We start from the raw sequence: 19,028 nt of genomic DNA, 5'->3' as shown, positions 1-19,028 counted from the left end.
TATTGATTCCGAATTATGGTACATGTCTCGGATAACGTCAATATAGATTAAAAATTAAAATTAGTATAGAAGGTATAAGAATTTATTTAATGCGTCATCATGTAGATAGGTAATAAGAATAATTTTCATTGTAATCAACAATAATTTATTGATTAGCAATTAATTATACAATTGTGAAACGTGCATGCTTTGAGACAATTGAAAAGAAACTTTTTGTTTAAATGTTGCATGTCAATTATTAAAATTTGGTGATCATGAAACCTCTTATTAGTACTAATCACTATTGAATATCTTAAAATTATTAATTTACTTAATTTGTGTTGTTTTTTGTATTTGACGTGATATGATGTTGTTATGCAATTGTTTGTGCGTTTTGGAAGTTTAAGTTTAAATAAAACGACATTATTTTCTCTATTTTTATATATTCATTCAGACAACGGTACACTGTGACAATAACAAACTTAAAATGTAATTGATACACATACTACATAATAATTTATCTGATGAACTGTTACTAAATGATTTTGAATTTGTTACAAGATACTGTCAACTACACGTAGACATTTAGTTATATCGAAGAAATACACCAATGTTATAATTGTACTTAATGAAATACGAGTGACAGGTTAATTTAGGCGCTCAGTATTCATTGTCCGATTACAATTAATAATAGAATTTACTGGCCAAGTTAATAATCTTGTTGCTCCTTAACCTAAAATCTGAAATTTGAAATACTTAAAGAAAAGTTAAAACTTATCGATAAAAAAAGAAAAAAATTGCAGACATATTTTATAAGCAATAATTAATTGTAAGTAACTAATTTCAGAATACGATCGGACAACGAACACGCCAGCTATACTTATACTTCAGTTTATAATCTCTGATCACATTAAAACATCCATTTACACGGTAATTACTTCAGGAACACAAGCTGTTGGAAAAGAAATACCCTAACAACAATAATCGCATTTAACATAACCGTATAACGACGATAACTATCGTGAAGTGAATTAAAATAATGTTATAACTAAAATCTTTACATTTTAAAAATATATTTTTATCACTCCTGTGTATTCAAACAGATCTGGATAAAAATAAAAACTGATATTCGTAGCGACACCAACTTAATATTGAGTCTTAATATACTATACACTAAATAACTAACTAATGTGATGCATAGTGCATTGTTTGAAATATCATCAAAAATAGGTTTTCAGTTTAAACTAAAATGCAAAAAAATTTACTGGCTCCATAAGTATAAGGTGGTGTCTTCACGAATAGTAGGTGTCTTCAAATTAAAACGAATCTTAAATATGAAAAACACGGAAAATTGACATCACATACTCAATTATATAAAACGTAACGTCAAAGTTACACAGGAATAATAAAAATGTCTCCAGTACATTCTGTAATAATAAGCTATAGGTACAAAATCAATTGATAGTTTAAAAAAGCGAATGATAATACTAACAAGTACATTCTATTTTATAATTTAATCGTTACCCACGGGAAAAGTTTCTACTTAAAACTAAACAGTCACATGTAATACAATACTTTGAATGAAATAAAAACTTTTTGGTTGCTCAGCAGGTAAGGAAAGTAAATACTTTGAGCCCAAAACGGCGGAAGGCTTTTGTAACTAAAAAAATAATAAATAATTAATAATAAAACAGTAATAGTGCAAGTTACATATTGCAAAACAATGTTGTTCTTTACAATAAAAATATGAATATATTTTATTTTATCACAAAAGTATATAAAAAGAATATATCGGACTTGGAAAAATTGTCATGCGATGCAGCACAGGGCGTGTGTCGCCAGTAATGGTTTAAATAGCTAAAAATATAAATTAATAAAGTATCGAATAAAATCGCCTCGTTACGTGTAGGTATAATATCACTACATACAAGTAATCTTTACTTAACTATCACGAAAATAATATAGTCACTTATATTTTATGTAATCGAAATGTATAGGTACTTTCAATCCAATACAATAAATTAATTAGGTAATGTTTATTATCATAACTACGAAATCCAAATGTGATGCAAAACCGAACATCAGCTCAAACAAATGGCACATTGCATTTATGCATTGTTTTCTGATATTGATTATTTATAAAGAAAATATAATATAATTAATTTTGACGCCGAATAGTCAGCTAACGCTTGCCTGTCAGGGTAATACCACATCGGCCAAATATATAATTTTATGTATATTTTTTACTATATAATAGTCATATGTATTTAATTTTTATATAATAATTTTGAATTTTTATTAATCTTACTTTTAATAGTTAAGCACGTTCAGTGCGGTCGAGCGGCGGCGCGGCACGGGTGCGCACGTGTCGCTACCTATCACGCCGCGCCGCCGCGGGCCGCTTCCAGCCGATCATCGCCGCACCCGTTCCAACACTTACCGTGGTCAAAAATTTGGAAGGCACTTTCTACTTTTTTCAAAAATTTTAATTTACTTTTTGAACACATTAGCCTAAACTTACACAATAGAAAATATGCGTAGTAACATTTACCAAATTTACGCAATTCATCCGAAACGTATAGGCCGTTTATATAATTTTAATTTTTTTTTTTAATTTTTCCTATAGTTAACTTTATTTCCAAAAGGATAGCCAAAAGTTTCAACACTAGATCTGAATCGCAAATGTATTTTTAATAATTTGGTCTCATTTTATACACTAATTTCCAAACTTTAACCAAACCAGATAATCCAAATTCCAAACAATAGTGAGATATCAAGGCCACTTGAAGACTTATTTTAAACATGCTTCACGAGCTAGTTCTGCGACGAGACTCGCGCGGACGGAGCGCGGCGCAGCGCACGCCGTGGCCGGTAGGTACCGGACCGAACCGGACCTGTTACAAGTCCGCGCTCCGTCTTCCCCCTCAATTGTTAAATGTGATAACGCCAACGAATGTCGCCAACAATATCTAAATCATGGTATACCCCTTGCGGCAAGAAGATTTGTATACTACGATTTTTTTCCCGCCGAAAGTGTGAATCAAAATAACATTGTATTCAGGAGAGGTGTTAAAACAAATTTGTACATACGAGTATACACCTTAACACATGTATTCACGCTAACAACGTTCGTGGGAACGATACGTTGCCGGCCTGCCGCTCCAGGTTACTGGAGCATGACGGGCGTAACCGGCGGCCGCAGTCGCCAGCGCGAATGATGAATACTACAAATAGTTACACAGCTAATCTAAGTTAATTGAAATATATACTCTAAGCTACACAATAGGTAGGTCAGCAGACGTTCGAATGAATGACATCCAACGCTTGGCGATTTCTGTGATCCTAAACCTAATGGGCAAGCCGATGTTCCTCCTAACATTAACCAATGAATCTGATATAACGATTAAAATCCATTAAGATTTGCAATATTTAAAATGTGATAACAACACTAGTCGACTCGAGTCTTCTTTTGTAGACAGAAATAGCAACGCCATAAGCATTTGTATCGAAGGCGAAATACACTGGAGATATTAACTTAAGGAAGTCGAGTCGACGTTAGTGATGATATCGTTTCCATAATCTAACATCTACACATTAATGCTCGATAAACGCACGAGGAACTTTAGACACAAAAAGCTGAGCGACATCGATATAATATTAATTGAAGTCAATGCAGAGAGGTCGGTCGAGCCCCGAACATCTAATTTAGCCTAACATTTGGAACAATCACTACTGGCTAAGGATACATCTATGTTACATTTGGCGATCACTAAGTCTACAGAACGTGGTGGAGCCCCAGCACGGTAATCGTGCTCGAGTAACAGACTCGGGGAGATCCGAAAGCATCACACCACGTCGCGCTATAGAGAAATTGACATCGACCTGACGATTAAATGGAACATACATCTATGCTTTGTTTAAAGTTAACATCTAGAGCTAATTTATATTCATGATTTACTCTTACGCATACGCACGTAGGTAGCTGATTTATAATGAATAGGTATACCAAACAGTCTTTTGAATGCGGCCAAATGTTGTAAATTTTGATACCTCTACGTTCACAGATGGATCTAAGACGTTTATAAGCTTACAAGTAATTAGTTAGTACAGTGAGCGCGGCGGCGGGGGCGAACATCTGAGCGACGCCCGCGCTCTCCTCCATCCATTTACCAAAAAATATATACTCGAAGTATGTAATTGCAGCATACATAAACGACAATGTATATTGAAAATAATAATTAAACTAAAAATATTCCTTCATAATAATAATACGAAATTCGTAACTAAACAACAAGCAATTTATTGCACAGCGAGTCCATTTTAAATAATTAATTAAATATGATAAAATAATGCCGATACAATCATATTGATTAAATACTTCCGCTCTGCGCAGCGAGGGAAGCGGTCGCGCTTCGGCTTCGGCTGCGCGAGAAGTCCCGCGCACGCTCCGCTTTAAAAGTAGCCAACGGAGTTGCGGTTCGGGACGAAGTAAGGATAAGCGGGCAGCGGCGGGGGAATGCCGACTGGCGTGTGAGCCGGCGCCGCGCCCGCGGCCTCGCTTCAGATGTTCTCCGCACGTGCCTCTGCCGGAGGCGGCTCCATCTTGACAGGAAGTGGCGTCGACAAATCCTTTCCGTTCTTAGCAATCGAAACCGGAGTCTTAGGCGGGCCCATGTCAGTTATCTCAGCGACGACGTCACGTTCTCCATAGCGGCTGTCGGGACGGGGTGAAGCAAAGGGGCGGAAAGGATCCGCAGGCTTCGGTGGTTCCAGAGCGTGGCCAGGAGGCGGTGGTGAGCATAGTGGTGATTCCAGTCCAGCAGAGAGCGGCGAAGGTAGGCGTGGTGACTGAAGTGGCAGCGGGGGCAGTCCGAGGTGTGGCGGGTGATCGGGTGGTCGTTGAGCGGCAACCACCATATTGCACATTTGACGACGAAGACCATGAGCGACGGCAGCCACGGCGGCAGCGGCAGCTGCATTTGGCGATACGCCGCCTTCCCGCCCGTTGCCGCATGCAACAGGGTACGCGTTCTGCACGCTCATACCATCCTGTAACACGCATGCGCCAACATGGTTAGCCGCTTAACAATTAGTGACAGTTCACATAGCTACAAATATAATGAATTCGCATCGATTTTTACAGGATATTACAAAAACATCACATAGCCAGAATGAATAATAAAAACTCGATTAAATCTAAAATAAAAATCGCCAAGGCAGTAACCATAAATAATAGAATTATGTAAGATACAGTCGCAAAGTAAAATGAATATCATCAACGGGCATATTATCACAGGTATCAATTATATCAAAAGCGAATGTGTTCGGGACGCTCGCACGGGGTTAAATACTGACCGTGATGGCAGGATAGACGGGGAGCACCTCCTCCTTGATGTGATGGGTGGAGTGCGGAGCGTGCGAGTCTCTGAAGACCACGGCACGAATCACGCCGCGGATGTGCTCGTCAGGCCATACTCCCAGTAGGATGCGCTGAGGCCTTCCGCGACCTTTTGGTCTCAAATCTGCAATGGGTCACAACCGTAAAGCGTGAACAGACAAAGCACAACCACAAAACTGACTGAGGTTACTTATTACGCTAAGACAAAAATTTATTAAATACCATAATTTATGTCGTAACGAAAAGTAACATATATAACAATATGTTAGCTTTATAATATTCTCTAATTCTCAACGATAAAGAAATATATAGTTTTTTTTTAATTCATATAATTCTTTGACGTATCAGGGCCAATCCTTGCAATATAAAAATCGAAATTTAATTAGCATAAAACATAGGATTTACGTATATTGATAGGTAGCTCAAGAGATTATTACTTAATAATACTTAAGCTAAATTCGCAAGAGAATATATTATGATTAACTTATTTCAAATCGCAACGGCAAGTCTCAGACAATGCTCGCACACATAAACAATTCGCAATGCAAAATATAAATATTCATCAAATAGTATAATAGACTTTATTTTAAAAACCTTCAAAAGTATTTCACGGGTTTCTGGTTTTACCTTAAGCCAGAAATATCAATCACAAATCAACATCGAACGTGAGTTTTGTCATTAGTCCGTTAGATGTTAGTGTCGTAAGGTAGAGTTTTCAATGTATCAGGTTACCATAGACCTAATACGAAATCTGAGTATGTAATCCAATGTAGGCATTAAAAATTCTCTGTCGTCGCCAGGTCCAATCAGAAACCCGTGGCATTGGCTTAGCGAGTAGCAAATGAATGTTGTATTTCAGATATTCGTTCAGAAATGTTTTTACTTCTATTTTCTAGATGCGCTTGTATGGATTTTATTTGAGAAAATAAAGTTTCCCAACATCGAGTTAATCACGATGAATTAATCTTTTTAAATAAAAGGCAAATTGTATCGATTTTATGACAAGATTTTGTCAAATCATTAGAAGTAAACGATGATCATAAAATATACGAGTAAGGTATAAAATGTTGCTAATAACAATTTATTGTTATTGATAATGAATAAATTAATATTTAACACATATTTAACTTAACTTCAATATGTTCGAGACACTATGTGGTAGCAAACTTTAATAACCTTTTCTAATACTCAAGTCAAAGCAATCTTTATCGTTAGAATTATACAAATTTCATTTGCTACTACTATAATGATATAGAAGTCACGTACCTGCACCGCCATCAGCGCTGGGTCCCAGCATGTTATGGACTCGGTTGGCGTAGAGAACGAACGTCGGATATGGTATATCGTATTTCCTTGCAGCTTGAGAAAGGGACAGTCCTTCCTTCAGTACGGAGAATATAGCTTCAGCCATGGTCTCGGGGCGCCAAGATTTGAGTGGGCCGCGCTCGCGGAATCGTAAGTTGTGGACAAGGCTCTGGTTCGTGTTCCAGCACTTCTGCCACATCGACTGCAACTGGTACTGGTAGCTATCTGCTGGAAATGAAAAGATTTATTTTATAATAGTTGTAAATTTAGTTTTATATCTGACACAATCATCGCAGAACAATGGCTGTCTTATTTATAAAAGTGAATGTTTATAGTTGATAGAATTTGGTACTGTTTGATCGATCACTGAAACTTCGTATATATTTTTTCATGTATAAGGTATTTTACACTACATAGTTTATAGTAATTCTACAACGTTCAACCGATCACCATGTTAATTTCTATAGATAATATTTCAGTGCAAGTCATCGGATAAGTTTACAAATTAACTTTAAAAGGGATGGCAATATATGCCGTGCAATAGCTAGTATATATTATTTATACAACATAATTGTGTTATAAATACGAAAGATTGCAAAAATTGCAAACTTTTTTTCAATGTAACTAAATTATCTAATTATCATTAATTGCATAAATTAATGAATGAATGTAAAACACAAGACACATAAACATTTTTTATAAACTAACACTAAAAACACAATCAATCGATTATATTATTTATGAATAAAAAAACACAAAAAAAATAACAAACGTGCAAAATAATACGAAATCTAATATACTGACCTCCTGAAGATATCTGTAATAAATAGGAATAAAATGATTATAGTAATAAAAAACAAGATTGTTTTATCAATATTGTATTTCTTTAGGAAAGAAAAAAATATATTCATTTAAATGGAATTCAATTTAAATGAAGTAGATAACAAGCTTAAATAGATTTGTCAATTTATATCATACTTACGGTGAAAGTATAGTGAGTTTTTAATTTAAGCAGTTTTCTTATTTTCTAGATATTTAGTCAACATTTTGAATATTTGTACATGAACTTTATATATCAAATGTTTGTTTTGAATCAAAACAATAAAAATAAACAATAACATAGAAACTAGAGAGAAGATAACATAATGAGAGACACGGCTTTCAAACTCATTTTTAATATTTTAAGCTCGATGGTGTCAAAACGTTGATCTTAAACGAAGCACACTTGTTCATTCCGAGTTCGTTTATAGATTAATCAAAACAAATATTTGATTTAATTCTACTTAAACATTGTTAAGAAGCCTGCCTATCACGAAAGAGATCCTAACAGTACTACCGCAGGCACCATGTACTTGCAGTGAAGCAGGGTAGCGACTCTTATTGAAGTTCTTATTTAAGCGAGGAATCTAATATACTTAATACATTAAGTACACGGAGTATTATTTCAGTAAAAAAACTTTAGTTTCAATTAAATTACTTAAAATAAAAATGCCAAAATAATACATAAAAATAAACTGTTACAATATTAAGTTTATATTAAGAGTATCATATTTGTGTATAATAATTGATGTATAGTGAAGTTTTATAACTCATAATTACATTTTTTTAACAATGACAATGATTTTTCCTATCATTAAGGCATAAAACAAACCCCCTAGCGTTTTAATATTACAAAGATATCAAAACAATATAATTTGCCAAAACCACAGGTGTTCAAAATATGTCATTTATTTCTATGATACGCATAATAAAAAAAATCGTGTAATTATTTTAAATTTACAATAAAATATAAATAAACACAATACAAATCAATACTATCGAAAACTATAATACTTAATCTTTAATATGAGCAAATTATTATTATAATATCGGAGTAAAATTATTATATCTAAAATATGATCTCAAGTCGGTATACAGAGTAAATTAAAATCGTAACTTACATACTCGCATATTATTAAAGTTTAATAAAAAGAGCTGAGCTGTAACGATTGTTGCAAAAATTATCGATTAATTATATCGATATTTGCGAATAAAAAATTACGAGTGAAAGTTATTCGAAACTGCAGTCGGTTTGCATGTAATTGTAAGCCGTAAAAAAGCAAGTAATTTGGCTTTAAACTGTTATATTAATAATATTATTAAATATATGATTAAGTAATTCGATGCAAATGTTATGTGGTGAAAATTGGGAAACACATGTTTGGGTCACGGTTTGTATAAAATAAAAATAAAAAGTTTGTAAGTGCTTCGAATTTTAAGAAGACGGTAACGCTTTAAAAATACTAACGTATTATATTAACAATGTATTTGAAGTCTGCCCTGTAATTTATTAATATCTACTAGAATCGCGTGTGATCGAAATCCGCCTATTTTAGATCGAATCGAGTTTAATTCGATATTTTTTTGTCCACATACAGTAACTTTAAAATTATAGGTATTATAAGAAGGTCATAAGGTCATTATTTATATATATTAAATACTATAAAATATTCGTCATTCTTTTAGGTTATAATGAATAACAGTTACATGTTTCCAAGTGGCCCAGAGGTAACGCGTTTTACGCGTTAACCTTAAGACGTTATATGTAGTGTGCTTGCTTATATGTGTTGCAAATCTTATTTTCTCAGTAATAGTTATCGAAAAAACTTTAAATAGAATAAATGTCAATGGGCCTCGTTTTAAGCATTTCCTCTTCGCTTCATAAATTTTAAAAACATATTGGAGTTATAGAAATTAATAATCGAAGTACCGTCTATATCCGTCTATATAATTATTCCGTTTTTGCTCCTTATCTATCTATCACAATTTATTTTATTATTAACTTATTTAAAGCAAAGCTAATTCAATCAATTATTTACTCTTATAATAATGCCACGAATATTTATTTTAAATTGATATAAGTAAATTGTATATTACAACACTAAGGGAACCTTCGACTTATTGTTGCAATATATCTTTCATTATCTTTTTTTTACGTAATTGACGTTCAAATGACGATCCAACCCCTTTTTCGCCAAATAAATAAGTGTGGGACAAGAAGTTGAGCTGAATAAACCTTTGGCGTTTTTATCCGCAAACGTATTCATCGGTAATGCCCAATGACGTATATATATCATCTTAACTGGGTAGCGTTCTTCAGATCTTTACTGATTATCTTCAGAACTTATTTGTGCTTATCTTTCAGTTTGTGCTCAGCGGTAAAGAAAAATATCGTGAGGAAATTAACATGTGTCTGATGAAATACAGCCACATGAGTACGGATACTCAAAACAATATGCATTGGAGCAACATGGTAAAATAAGCTCTAAACCTTCTCAACAGGAGTGAAAACCTTTCTCCAAAAGTAGTAAATTTACAAACTTTTACTTACTTCACTTTCGTATAAACATAAACAGTAAAATACTCGTATATAGTACAAACGTTACTTCAATATAACACAGATTATGCTTTGAAAGTTTAATATGATTATTCGGACAATGTCATGTTTAGTCTGTTATCTTTATTTTTGACGTTTCGGTTAAAATGTTTACGCTTTATCTTATAAATAATTAATTAACTTCACCTATATTAAAAACAAAAAAAAACTTCGACTTAATATGTAAAACAAAGACCACTTATGAAATCTCATTAAAATCTTAATGTAACTAAATTTGTTAACTATTTTATTTAATACGAGTGGATTATTACTTTTTATTACAAAACATAGCAAACTATTATTATAACTCGAGATATGATTTCGCTAAATTAATATTATCTTAATTAAAAATCGTATCATCGCGGTTCTAGCGGTAACATATTTCAATATTTTAATTGTCCTGAGTCTGTACATGGGACTGCCTTCAGTGGCCTCTCGAATTATATACGCAATTAAAGACGGAATTTGATTTTATCTCAATATTAAACTGCACAAGTTTTGATTACGATTATACTTATAAGCTTATGTATATAACTTTACTCGTTTCTATGTCGGGTCAAATCTTGTTAATGAGTTTTAAAATTATTCCCAGTCAACCCATTGAGCTTAATTTTTGCCTATACTAAAAATTTTGATGACTTTACAATCTAGTAAGTTAATACCATAATTCGGCCATTGCAAGAATGCGTTTCTGACGTCTGTCAGTTGTTCATGACTACAAAAATAATTGTCAATCACATAACCTTGTAATGAACTTTATATAATAATTATAACATTTATTGTAAGTTGACATAATGATCTATTTAGTTATACTGCTACTTGGGCTCAAAATTGACATTAAAAAATATGTAACAATGGTCCTAGTAACATTTTTGTATCGTTATGTCAAATGACATGACATAACATGGAATCAAAGATAAATAACTTTGCTATTATATTATACAAGATGCACCAAAGATAGCAGTGTCTTGTTCCTTCAATTAATATATTTTGCCTAACTGTATGTCTCGATTGTGTTACATGATAACAGAGTCCATTTATTATTCGTACTGTCACTCCCCCATGTCGGATGTAGGGGTGAAATAATGTGAATGCTTACGTATGACGTACTCGGAAGTGGATTGAAAGAATTTAATTAACTGCAATATTGAAATATAGAACGACAATAAATAGCAATACTATTGAATTATCGAAGTTAAAGATTTTTTTTCATACAGTTTATTTTAAATTTGGAAGGACCGTTATTTTATTGTGAGGGGCAAGAGTTGTTGTATGTTTGGTAATGCGATTCTAATTATTGTTATAATCAGAAACGCACGATATATTTTTAATTGGCGTTTTAAAACTAAATAAAATAATAGGAATATTTGTTTTTACTAATTGTTTATTGTAAAAATCGTTACAGCCCAAGTGTCGTTTTAAGGATCGTCTTCCGTTCGAGGAACTATTATAGTGCAGGTGGTCCCGTATGTTTCGTTCCCTTTCACGTTATTTATTAACGAGGCAATATTTTCACCCTTATGAGAAGAACATAAGAGTAAACCTGATTGGCACTTGTTACTTTTTATTATTTTATATACAAAATGTTACAACGACGATCCATTTTAATTTGTTTTGATAACTGCTATTATCTTGTGAACTATAGTTTCTATATTAAGCACTGGGAATATAAATAATTAATAAGAAAACCAGTACAACTAAAAAATAGTAATTTTTCTCTTTATTATATATTTAGTTTTTCTTACAATGATCATAAATTTAAGTAATCTTATAAATTTGAGTATAAATATGAGTATTAATGGTTTAAAAGTATGAGCACCCAATTTGAGCTATTGATTTTTTAAAGTATTTTCTTTAAGTCTAATAATATCTATAATTAAGGACAATAAAAAAATAATGGAAGAAATGTATCATAAAATTGAACAAAACATATTCCTGATAACATAAAAACATTCCTCATATTTTTACTTTAAAACATAACAAATAAGGCACATATTACCAACTAAGTTCATACATAATTATATATGATTACTTACTAACTAACAGCAACTTTAGTAATAATCAGTCAATTCCACATTGCGTTATTATATAAACTTACAATATATTTAAGTACAATTATGGCGAAATTATTCCAATTTCAGATCATTATTTATCCTTTACATTTTAAATGCGAAGGTGAGTTTGTTTGTTTGTTACACTTTCACGTTTTTTTTAATGTAATTAATTTTTTTTTATTTCATATCACAATTTATGATTTTATTGAGCGACTTTTCTCGAATTGGTCAATATTCTATTTAATATATAAGAGCTGTACACGAAAAAATATTTATTAACTTAAATATTTGAAAAAAATTGTAATTAATTGGTAACTAAATAAAAATAAAACGCTCAAGTTATTCCAAACGCTAAAATTATGAATGCAACTGTTGACTCTGAGATTGGTTTGATAGCGTTACAAAATCAGTACGGTCCAAAGATATAAAGTCTAGAATAGAACTCTATTGATTGAAAGTAAATTTTGAAATATAAATATACAATGTTCTGAATTATTTTTTTTATCTTTCTATTGATAAATTAATAAAATGTTTGTGTTACAAAATACAGGAGAAGATTGGCAAGAAAGAGTCATGAGACTATTTCAGTCAGTTTAATAAATTATTTAAACATACCTAATAATGAGATTAAATTTAACATAATTGAAATATAAGCCTTAAGTAAGTGCCAAGTATAATGTTACATTCCGCAAAAAAATATTTAAAATGAAATTAAAAATATTTGTCTTACTTGGAAGTTAATCTTTCAAGTTACATATTATATATAAGGCATATATAGCTCATAATGTTTTCCTAAATTTATTTACATAAAGAAAAATATTTAATTATTATTTCTCTGTATTACATTTTTCAAAGGTATAATATGCTCTATTAATGTTACATATTTGATTACTTTATTATTAAATGAAATATATCTTCTGTAGTATCGTCAAGCATGTGTCTCTTTTCTTCCACTCTTCCTTTGTAAGTGATATGTTTTTTATAACTATTTCATTATTATTACTTTACATGTCAATCAAGATTCATCATCGGTATGGTGTTCAGTTTTAACTTTGGAACTTTTGGTTTTAGTTGACCCCTCATAATAGAGCGACACTATAGAGTGCTTTTTACAGAACGCCCACCACCATCTAAAACCTGTGAGACCTATGAACACAAAACTCGGATCCCTGTTTCGTCTCAGTTTCTCGACGAAAGCAAGAACTTCGGCCAGTGATTTTTTAGTTCGCCTATTATAAGGCGAGACGCTTGTTTCGCAACAGAAGTCTAATACCGCCCTTTCCTCGCTACTAAGTAACCCTGCTTCGTCAAGTACTGCCATTCTTTTAGATTTCCCTAATATATTATCGTACAGTGTCCCTTTAGGTATTCCATAATGTGTAGCGGCTTGCGTAAACCTCATTCGCTGCGTGACGACCGCTTGTATCGCTTCTTGGAGTTGACTCTGCGTCCATGTGGGAGCTTTCAGCTTGAGTGTATGACCGTGGAATTCTGATTGACAGATAAAAGCAAGGACGCTACGTATAAACAAACTATCTACAATCCGTACCAATAACGAGACTCGGTGAGTTTTAGCATTATTTAATTTCGTGCATTTCTAATATTGGGTCTAAAGTGCACTTACGTTCACGTGAGAAATATGAACGTAGTATTAATGTTTGTCCATCGGGGAGTTATCGTTGTGTTATAAACAATAAAATAGCTGTGTAATAAAACTACAATATAATTAATGGTTTTTACAATTGCGATGAAATTGCGGCATATGTTCACTAGATTACTACCCGGAATAGTATCGTTTTAAACAATAAAGAATTGACGCGGTAAATAATGGGAGTCATAGTTTTCCTAGACATAATTTTCTCACGCCCCGACTGACGGTACTTTTGTTGTTACTTGTATGTGAATAATGTTACTACATTATTTGTACGGATTATGATAATGCAATAGAATAGAAAAATATTACAAAGTGCTACGTGCAAAATAATATGTTATTTATCACGCAACCGGGATTATATAACTGTTTACAATTGAATAACATTTTTTACGTAATACCTGTGAAATAATTTTAATACTATATATTATATTTTAACACGCATTTTAACGTTCGTGTGTTAAATGCGTACGTTCAATATAAATAATCTCGATTGCGAGAACACGAACCAAATAAATTATTAAAATCTAAAGTGTGGAACGTAATTATAAAATGATATAATCAGAATCGGAACATTTAACTGACCTGCAATCGAAGATGTAGAGGCGCCGAGCCAAGCGTGAGAGTTCTCAAGCAACTTTGCCTGTGGACAAAAGACAATTTATTAGTTACATTGGCATTTTAAACAATCATATATAGAAAAATGTTAAGATTTCTTATATGTTATCGTTAGATTTTATTTTAAGTACGTCTATATATAATCTTATTGTATGCAACAGAAGGGTTGACGATATGGGATAACAATATTATGGTAAAGTTAGGTAGATAGATATACATGGTAGGTATATAGTATACGTTTATTATTGCAAAAATTATAATTAAATTTACATAATAAAAAAAAATATAAATTGAATTGATGTCAAGGACATTAAATTAGTATTAAAAAGTTAAAAAACATACATTTTCCACTGGTACAAACGTCGAGAGCAAATGCGCAAGCTTTTTGTAATTTCGAGGTAAATATTTAAATTTCGCCGATGAAGGTAACCGCAGAGCACTTTTAAATATGTCCACACTGTCATTTTTGTACGACGCGATATGTCAGTTTGTTCTCGAAAACAGCGACATCTTGTGGCGTATCAGAACAAACATTTTGACATTATAAATTCCATGATAACTGTTTACATATTTTTTGAAGCAAGCGATATAATCGTACCCTATTATATACATATATGTCTATATCATATAATTAACGTCCATTTGTGTAAGTGTAGGTACGATGTTACAAAACAGGGCTTGCAGTTACCGAGAAATTACCGTATGCTTCTCGGGAATTGACTCCGATAGGAGTAATGTCGTTTATATTTACATAATTCAGCACATGCCGCGGTATTGATATTATATTTAGGTATAAATTGTTTGCCCGCGCGTACCTAATAATATTATGGGCAAGTCGCTCGCGCGGCGCGTTCATAAATCTATTTTATCGTACGCGAGCAATAAATTTTATTTTGGGATCTTTAATTCTTTGTTATTGAATTGGATTTTAGTGTTTTATTCGGGTAAACAAACAATACATCGGAACGTTTCAACCGGTACTTAGGGCACGTGCGCGCGATTGCGACTCGCCGCGCGGCTCGGCGTCGCGCGTCAACTTAATACAATCTTTTATTTGTAGATTCTATTGTTACTCATTTACAGCTGCCCATTACAAGGCGCTTTAGCCTGCATTCACAATTAAAACTTCGATAATGTTTAGTTGTAGCGAGGCACAAAGAATGCCGCTCTTTGCAAAGGCGATTTACTGTTTCAATGTAAATAAACCCGACGGAGCGATAGGAGGGAATACAGTAGCATTAGATAAAATTTCCGATCGTAAACTTCCTGTTCGAGATCGGGAGGTATAAATTAATGAATCGATCTTTTCATCTCGCCGTTACAAATTCTCTTGCACTGCGCCGTGGAATGTCTGTGAAAAGACAGTGTGTAACAAGATGACCTACTTACATACATATGCATCGTTCAAGGGAAGTGTATTCGAATGTTTAAGTCATCGAAAATTTTAATGCTATGCAAGAAGTCTTCAAACAAAGCTTTCATCGTTTATTTATCAGAAATTTTGAACCCAATATCTAAAGCTTAAAAAATATTCTCAATGAAAAAAAATACAAGAATTTGATATGTTTGGCGTCCATTCGTGACCCTGCTCTAAAATCAATACGACATTTAACACATCTGATCCAAAAGATTTGTCGTGTTATGCGATATCAAAGCTTACAGCCATTTTTGCAACTATCCCGCATTTTTCCTCTATAATTTAAAGTGCACTATACTACACCTGGGCTCGGATAAATCCCTTTATAAAAACAAACAAAAAGCTAGTGTGCAAATCCACCAGATAAAATCTCCAAAAAATAATACTAGGATAAACAAATGAATCAAATAATATATACTAGTGAATGAACTTTCTACAAGCCAACGTCAAAATATTTTATTTAGTGAAGCACTATTATTCTTTTTATATATAAATTATTTTTATAATGATTTAATGTTAACAGATTATCATGTTATTGGAGAGGAATAACAAGGGACGCTGATGTCTAAATAAATAGTAAATGACTTGAAGATGACGGGATATTTACTTTCACTTGATGGTAGAGCTCGTCTTTCTGGTACCACCCATTCATCACATAGTTGTAATATTTAGTAGCAATATTTATTTTGGTTGTGTTCCGGTTTTCTTTAGTTCGGTTAGTTCATAAGGTTGTTGGCACATTGACGATGTAAGGTATGGTTAATATTTCTTAGAGCGCCAATGTATGTGAGCGATGGGGACCATTTACCACCGTGTGGCCCATCTGGCTGTCCGCCTTTTTATTTTATATATAAAAAAATTTAGACTGGACTGGTGGGCTAAAAACCCTGGTCCTGCTACCTGAATTTTCTCCCAAAATTTGGCTTATATCCTGTTATAGTCTACGATAAGGTTAACTGATTGACTATGTATAATTATTAAATTAAGCTGCCCGTCTCGACTTCGAACGTGATAACAAAGGTATTATACGAATTTCGGCTACGGAGTCTAATCTGATTTTGATATCCTCCTGATCGATTAAGGACCGATCTCAAGGGAGATAAGACAACTGCGCAGGAAATATTATAGTGCACAAGTGCGTGCGCAAACACAGGTGCACTCTCTATTCTTTTATTCTCATAAACGAGAACGCCATCCAATTTTATTTAAACTATACAGGGACTCAGTCAGAGAGAGACAAAAACATTCATTAAAATTAGTCCAGCAGTTTACACATACTGACAAATTGTAATTATATATAAAGACATCTAAGAGGTAGTAAGTTGTGGTTTTATTGATTTATCCTTTATTTGTAAATTGTAAACTAAAAGTAAAATCTTTGCTCTTTAAAATGCCAACTTATTAAACACAACTATAGATAATATTTAATATTTAAAATCCACTTCGTTTGTGCGAAATAGATCATTTTATGAATTCATAATTCTAATTGCACAGCTACTAAGAGAAATAACAATAAATTGTGTTAAGACAAAAATGTAATTAAAAAAAACAATAAGCTATACTACTATTTTAATTACAAACACTAATTTATAATTATTGGAATTTGAATTAGCGGCTTTTAAATAATTTCTAAGTCCTGGTCGTTTAGATATATTTTGGTGACAAAATAATCATACAAAAGAGAGGGTTGTTTGCAAAATTAATTTAAAGTGTTTTTGAGTTTTAATATTATAACAATAAGGTTTTAAATACTTTGAATACAATATTGTCTGTATGCCGCGTATATTTCTAATAGTACATTTCTATTTCGTGATTATAATTGTTCGATGTGACTGCTACAACGTGTTTAGCTTGACGCAACTTGTATTTTAATTACAATGTCACATATCTCGAATAAATAAATGCTATTTGCGTTTAATACAAAAATCAAGATTTTTTAAAATTATTTTCGTATAAATTACGAATATTATATTTATTACATTTCATATTGCATTTGTTGATTTATTGAACTATTGTATACTGATATTGTTGGTATAGGCCTTTGGATTTTTAAATGTTGTTTAATCTTTAACTTTATTTCAACCCAGAAAGGAATAACATCAATGAATATTTGACATGTTTCTTTATTTTCCTATCAAGGGAACGTTACCTGTTGTTTATGTATTAGTTATGAAATCTTTCTAAATTTAAACAAAAAATAAAAATATTAACAATTAGAAAATCTTTAAATTTAAATTTTGCAAACATTTGATATCACGGCGGGATCGACGATTGTACTTTCTCATAGCTACGTTGGAGGTTAATAGGCTGCTATACTAAACGGTTCGTAGAGCAAGGGCATAAGTGATCGATGTCTACGTCGTCATAAATTGATTTCAATTCGAATTAATATTTCCTCTTGATATTTTAACTAATACAGTGTCGAGGTTAGTGTCGACTGATATCGTTGACTTTAAATAATATAAATTAGCGTCTTTATACATAAATATTATGTATAATGAGATTTCAATTATATTGAAATACCTAATAATTTGAAGAAGTTCGTTGCTGAAGTTCGTTCGATTTGATTACACGTGACTGCGTATTTCAATAGACAAACGTTTCTGTTTATTATTTTGATGTGTCACATTGGCGTTTTTTTATTGCCGCAACTAACAGGAGGGACTAATGAGGGCAACCCGTATGCCGTGACGGCAAACGACATCTCGTTCTTGTACCCCCTTCTCCGCCGCCGTTCTATACTCCTTTGAATGCGCGTGGCGTATATACTTCCTTGCTATATATCATAGTATAATTATAAGAAAAATATATTTATTTCATGAACGAAACCTTGGTTTTATGTATATTTATTTATTTTCTTTAATTATAAATTATGTCAATTACCATCAATTTCGACTGTCATTTGATGGCATTTCTTGTTACAAGTTTAAAAATATCTTATGTACATAAATAAAAAAGACAGAATATTAAACAAATTATGCAAACAAAAAAAAATTAAGGAAAACTTATTTCTTCATATTAGTAGTATATAGTATTAGTATGATGATTGTGTGTTTATTTACTTTGTCGCCAATTAGTTAAAAAAACCGAACATTATAATCGGTTTGCATAAGGCCGGCGCCAGCCCCCGCCACCCACATTACAGAGCCTAACGTCTAAATGATATTCCCCTTATAATAATGGTTTCAACG

General features: G+C 32.3%; 1 protein-coding gene across 3 annotated transcripts in view; it reads right to left on the bottom strand.

Moving 5' to 3' along the window:
* Positions 1–732: 732 nt before the first annotated feature.
* The window catches only part of LOC126780340 (protein bric-a-brac 1-like), a 249,106-nt gene continuing 230,810 nt past the window's right edge, over positions 733–19,028 (bottom strand). Inside the window, exons 2-5 of one of the 3 annotated variants that reach the window (XM_050504730.1) lie at positions 14,388–14,445; positions 6,644–6,907; positions 5,335–5,501; positions 733–5,028 (exon numbers count right to left, since the gene is read on the bottom strand). In XM_050504730.1, coding sequence (XP_050360687.1) covers positions 4,540–5,028; positions 5,335–5,501; positions 6,644–6,907; positions 14,388–14,445 — 978 coding nt within the window. In that variant the 3' untranslated portion in view covers positions 733–4,539. Of the gene's footprint in view, positions 5,029–5,334; positions 5,502–6,643; positions 6,911–14,387; positions 14,446–19,028 lie in introns of all 3 variants that reach the window. The other 2 variants (XM_050504729.1, XM_050504731.1) reach the window with 2 other exon arrangements.

This window comes from Nymphalis io, chromosome Z (assembly GCF_905147045.1).
Source record: "Nymphalis io chromosome Z, ilAglIoxx1.1, whole genome shotgun sequence".
NCBI classification, from domain to species: Eukaryota; Metazoa; Arthropoda; class Insecta; order Lepidoptera; family Nymphalidae; genus Nymphalis; species Nymphalis io.
The sequence above is the reverse complement of the archived record's forward strand: the minus strand, read 5'-3'. Positions and strand labels throughout refer to the sequence as shown.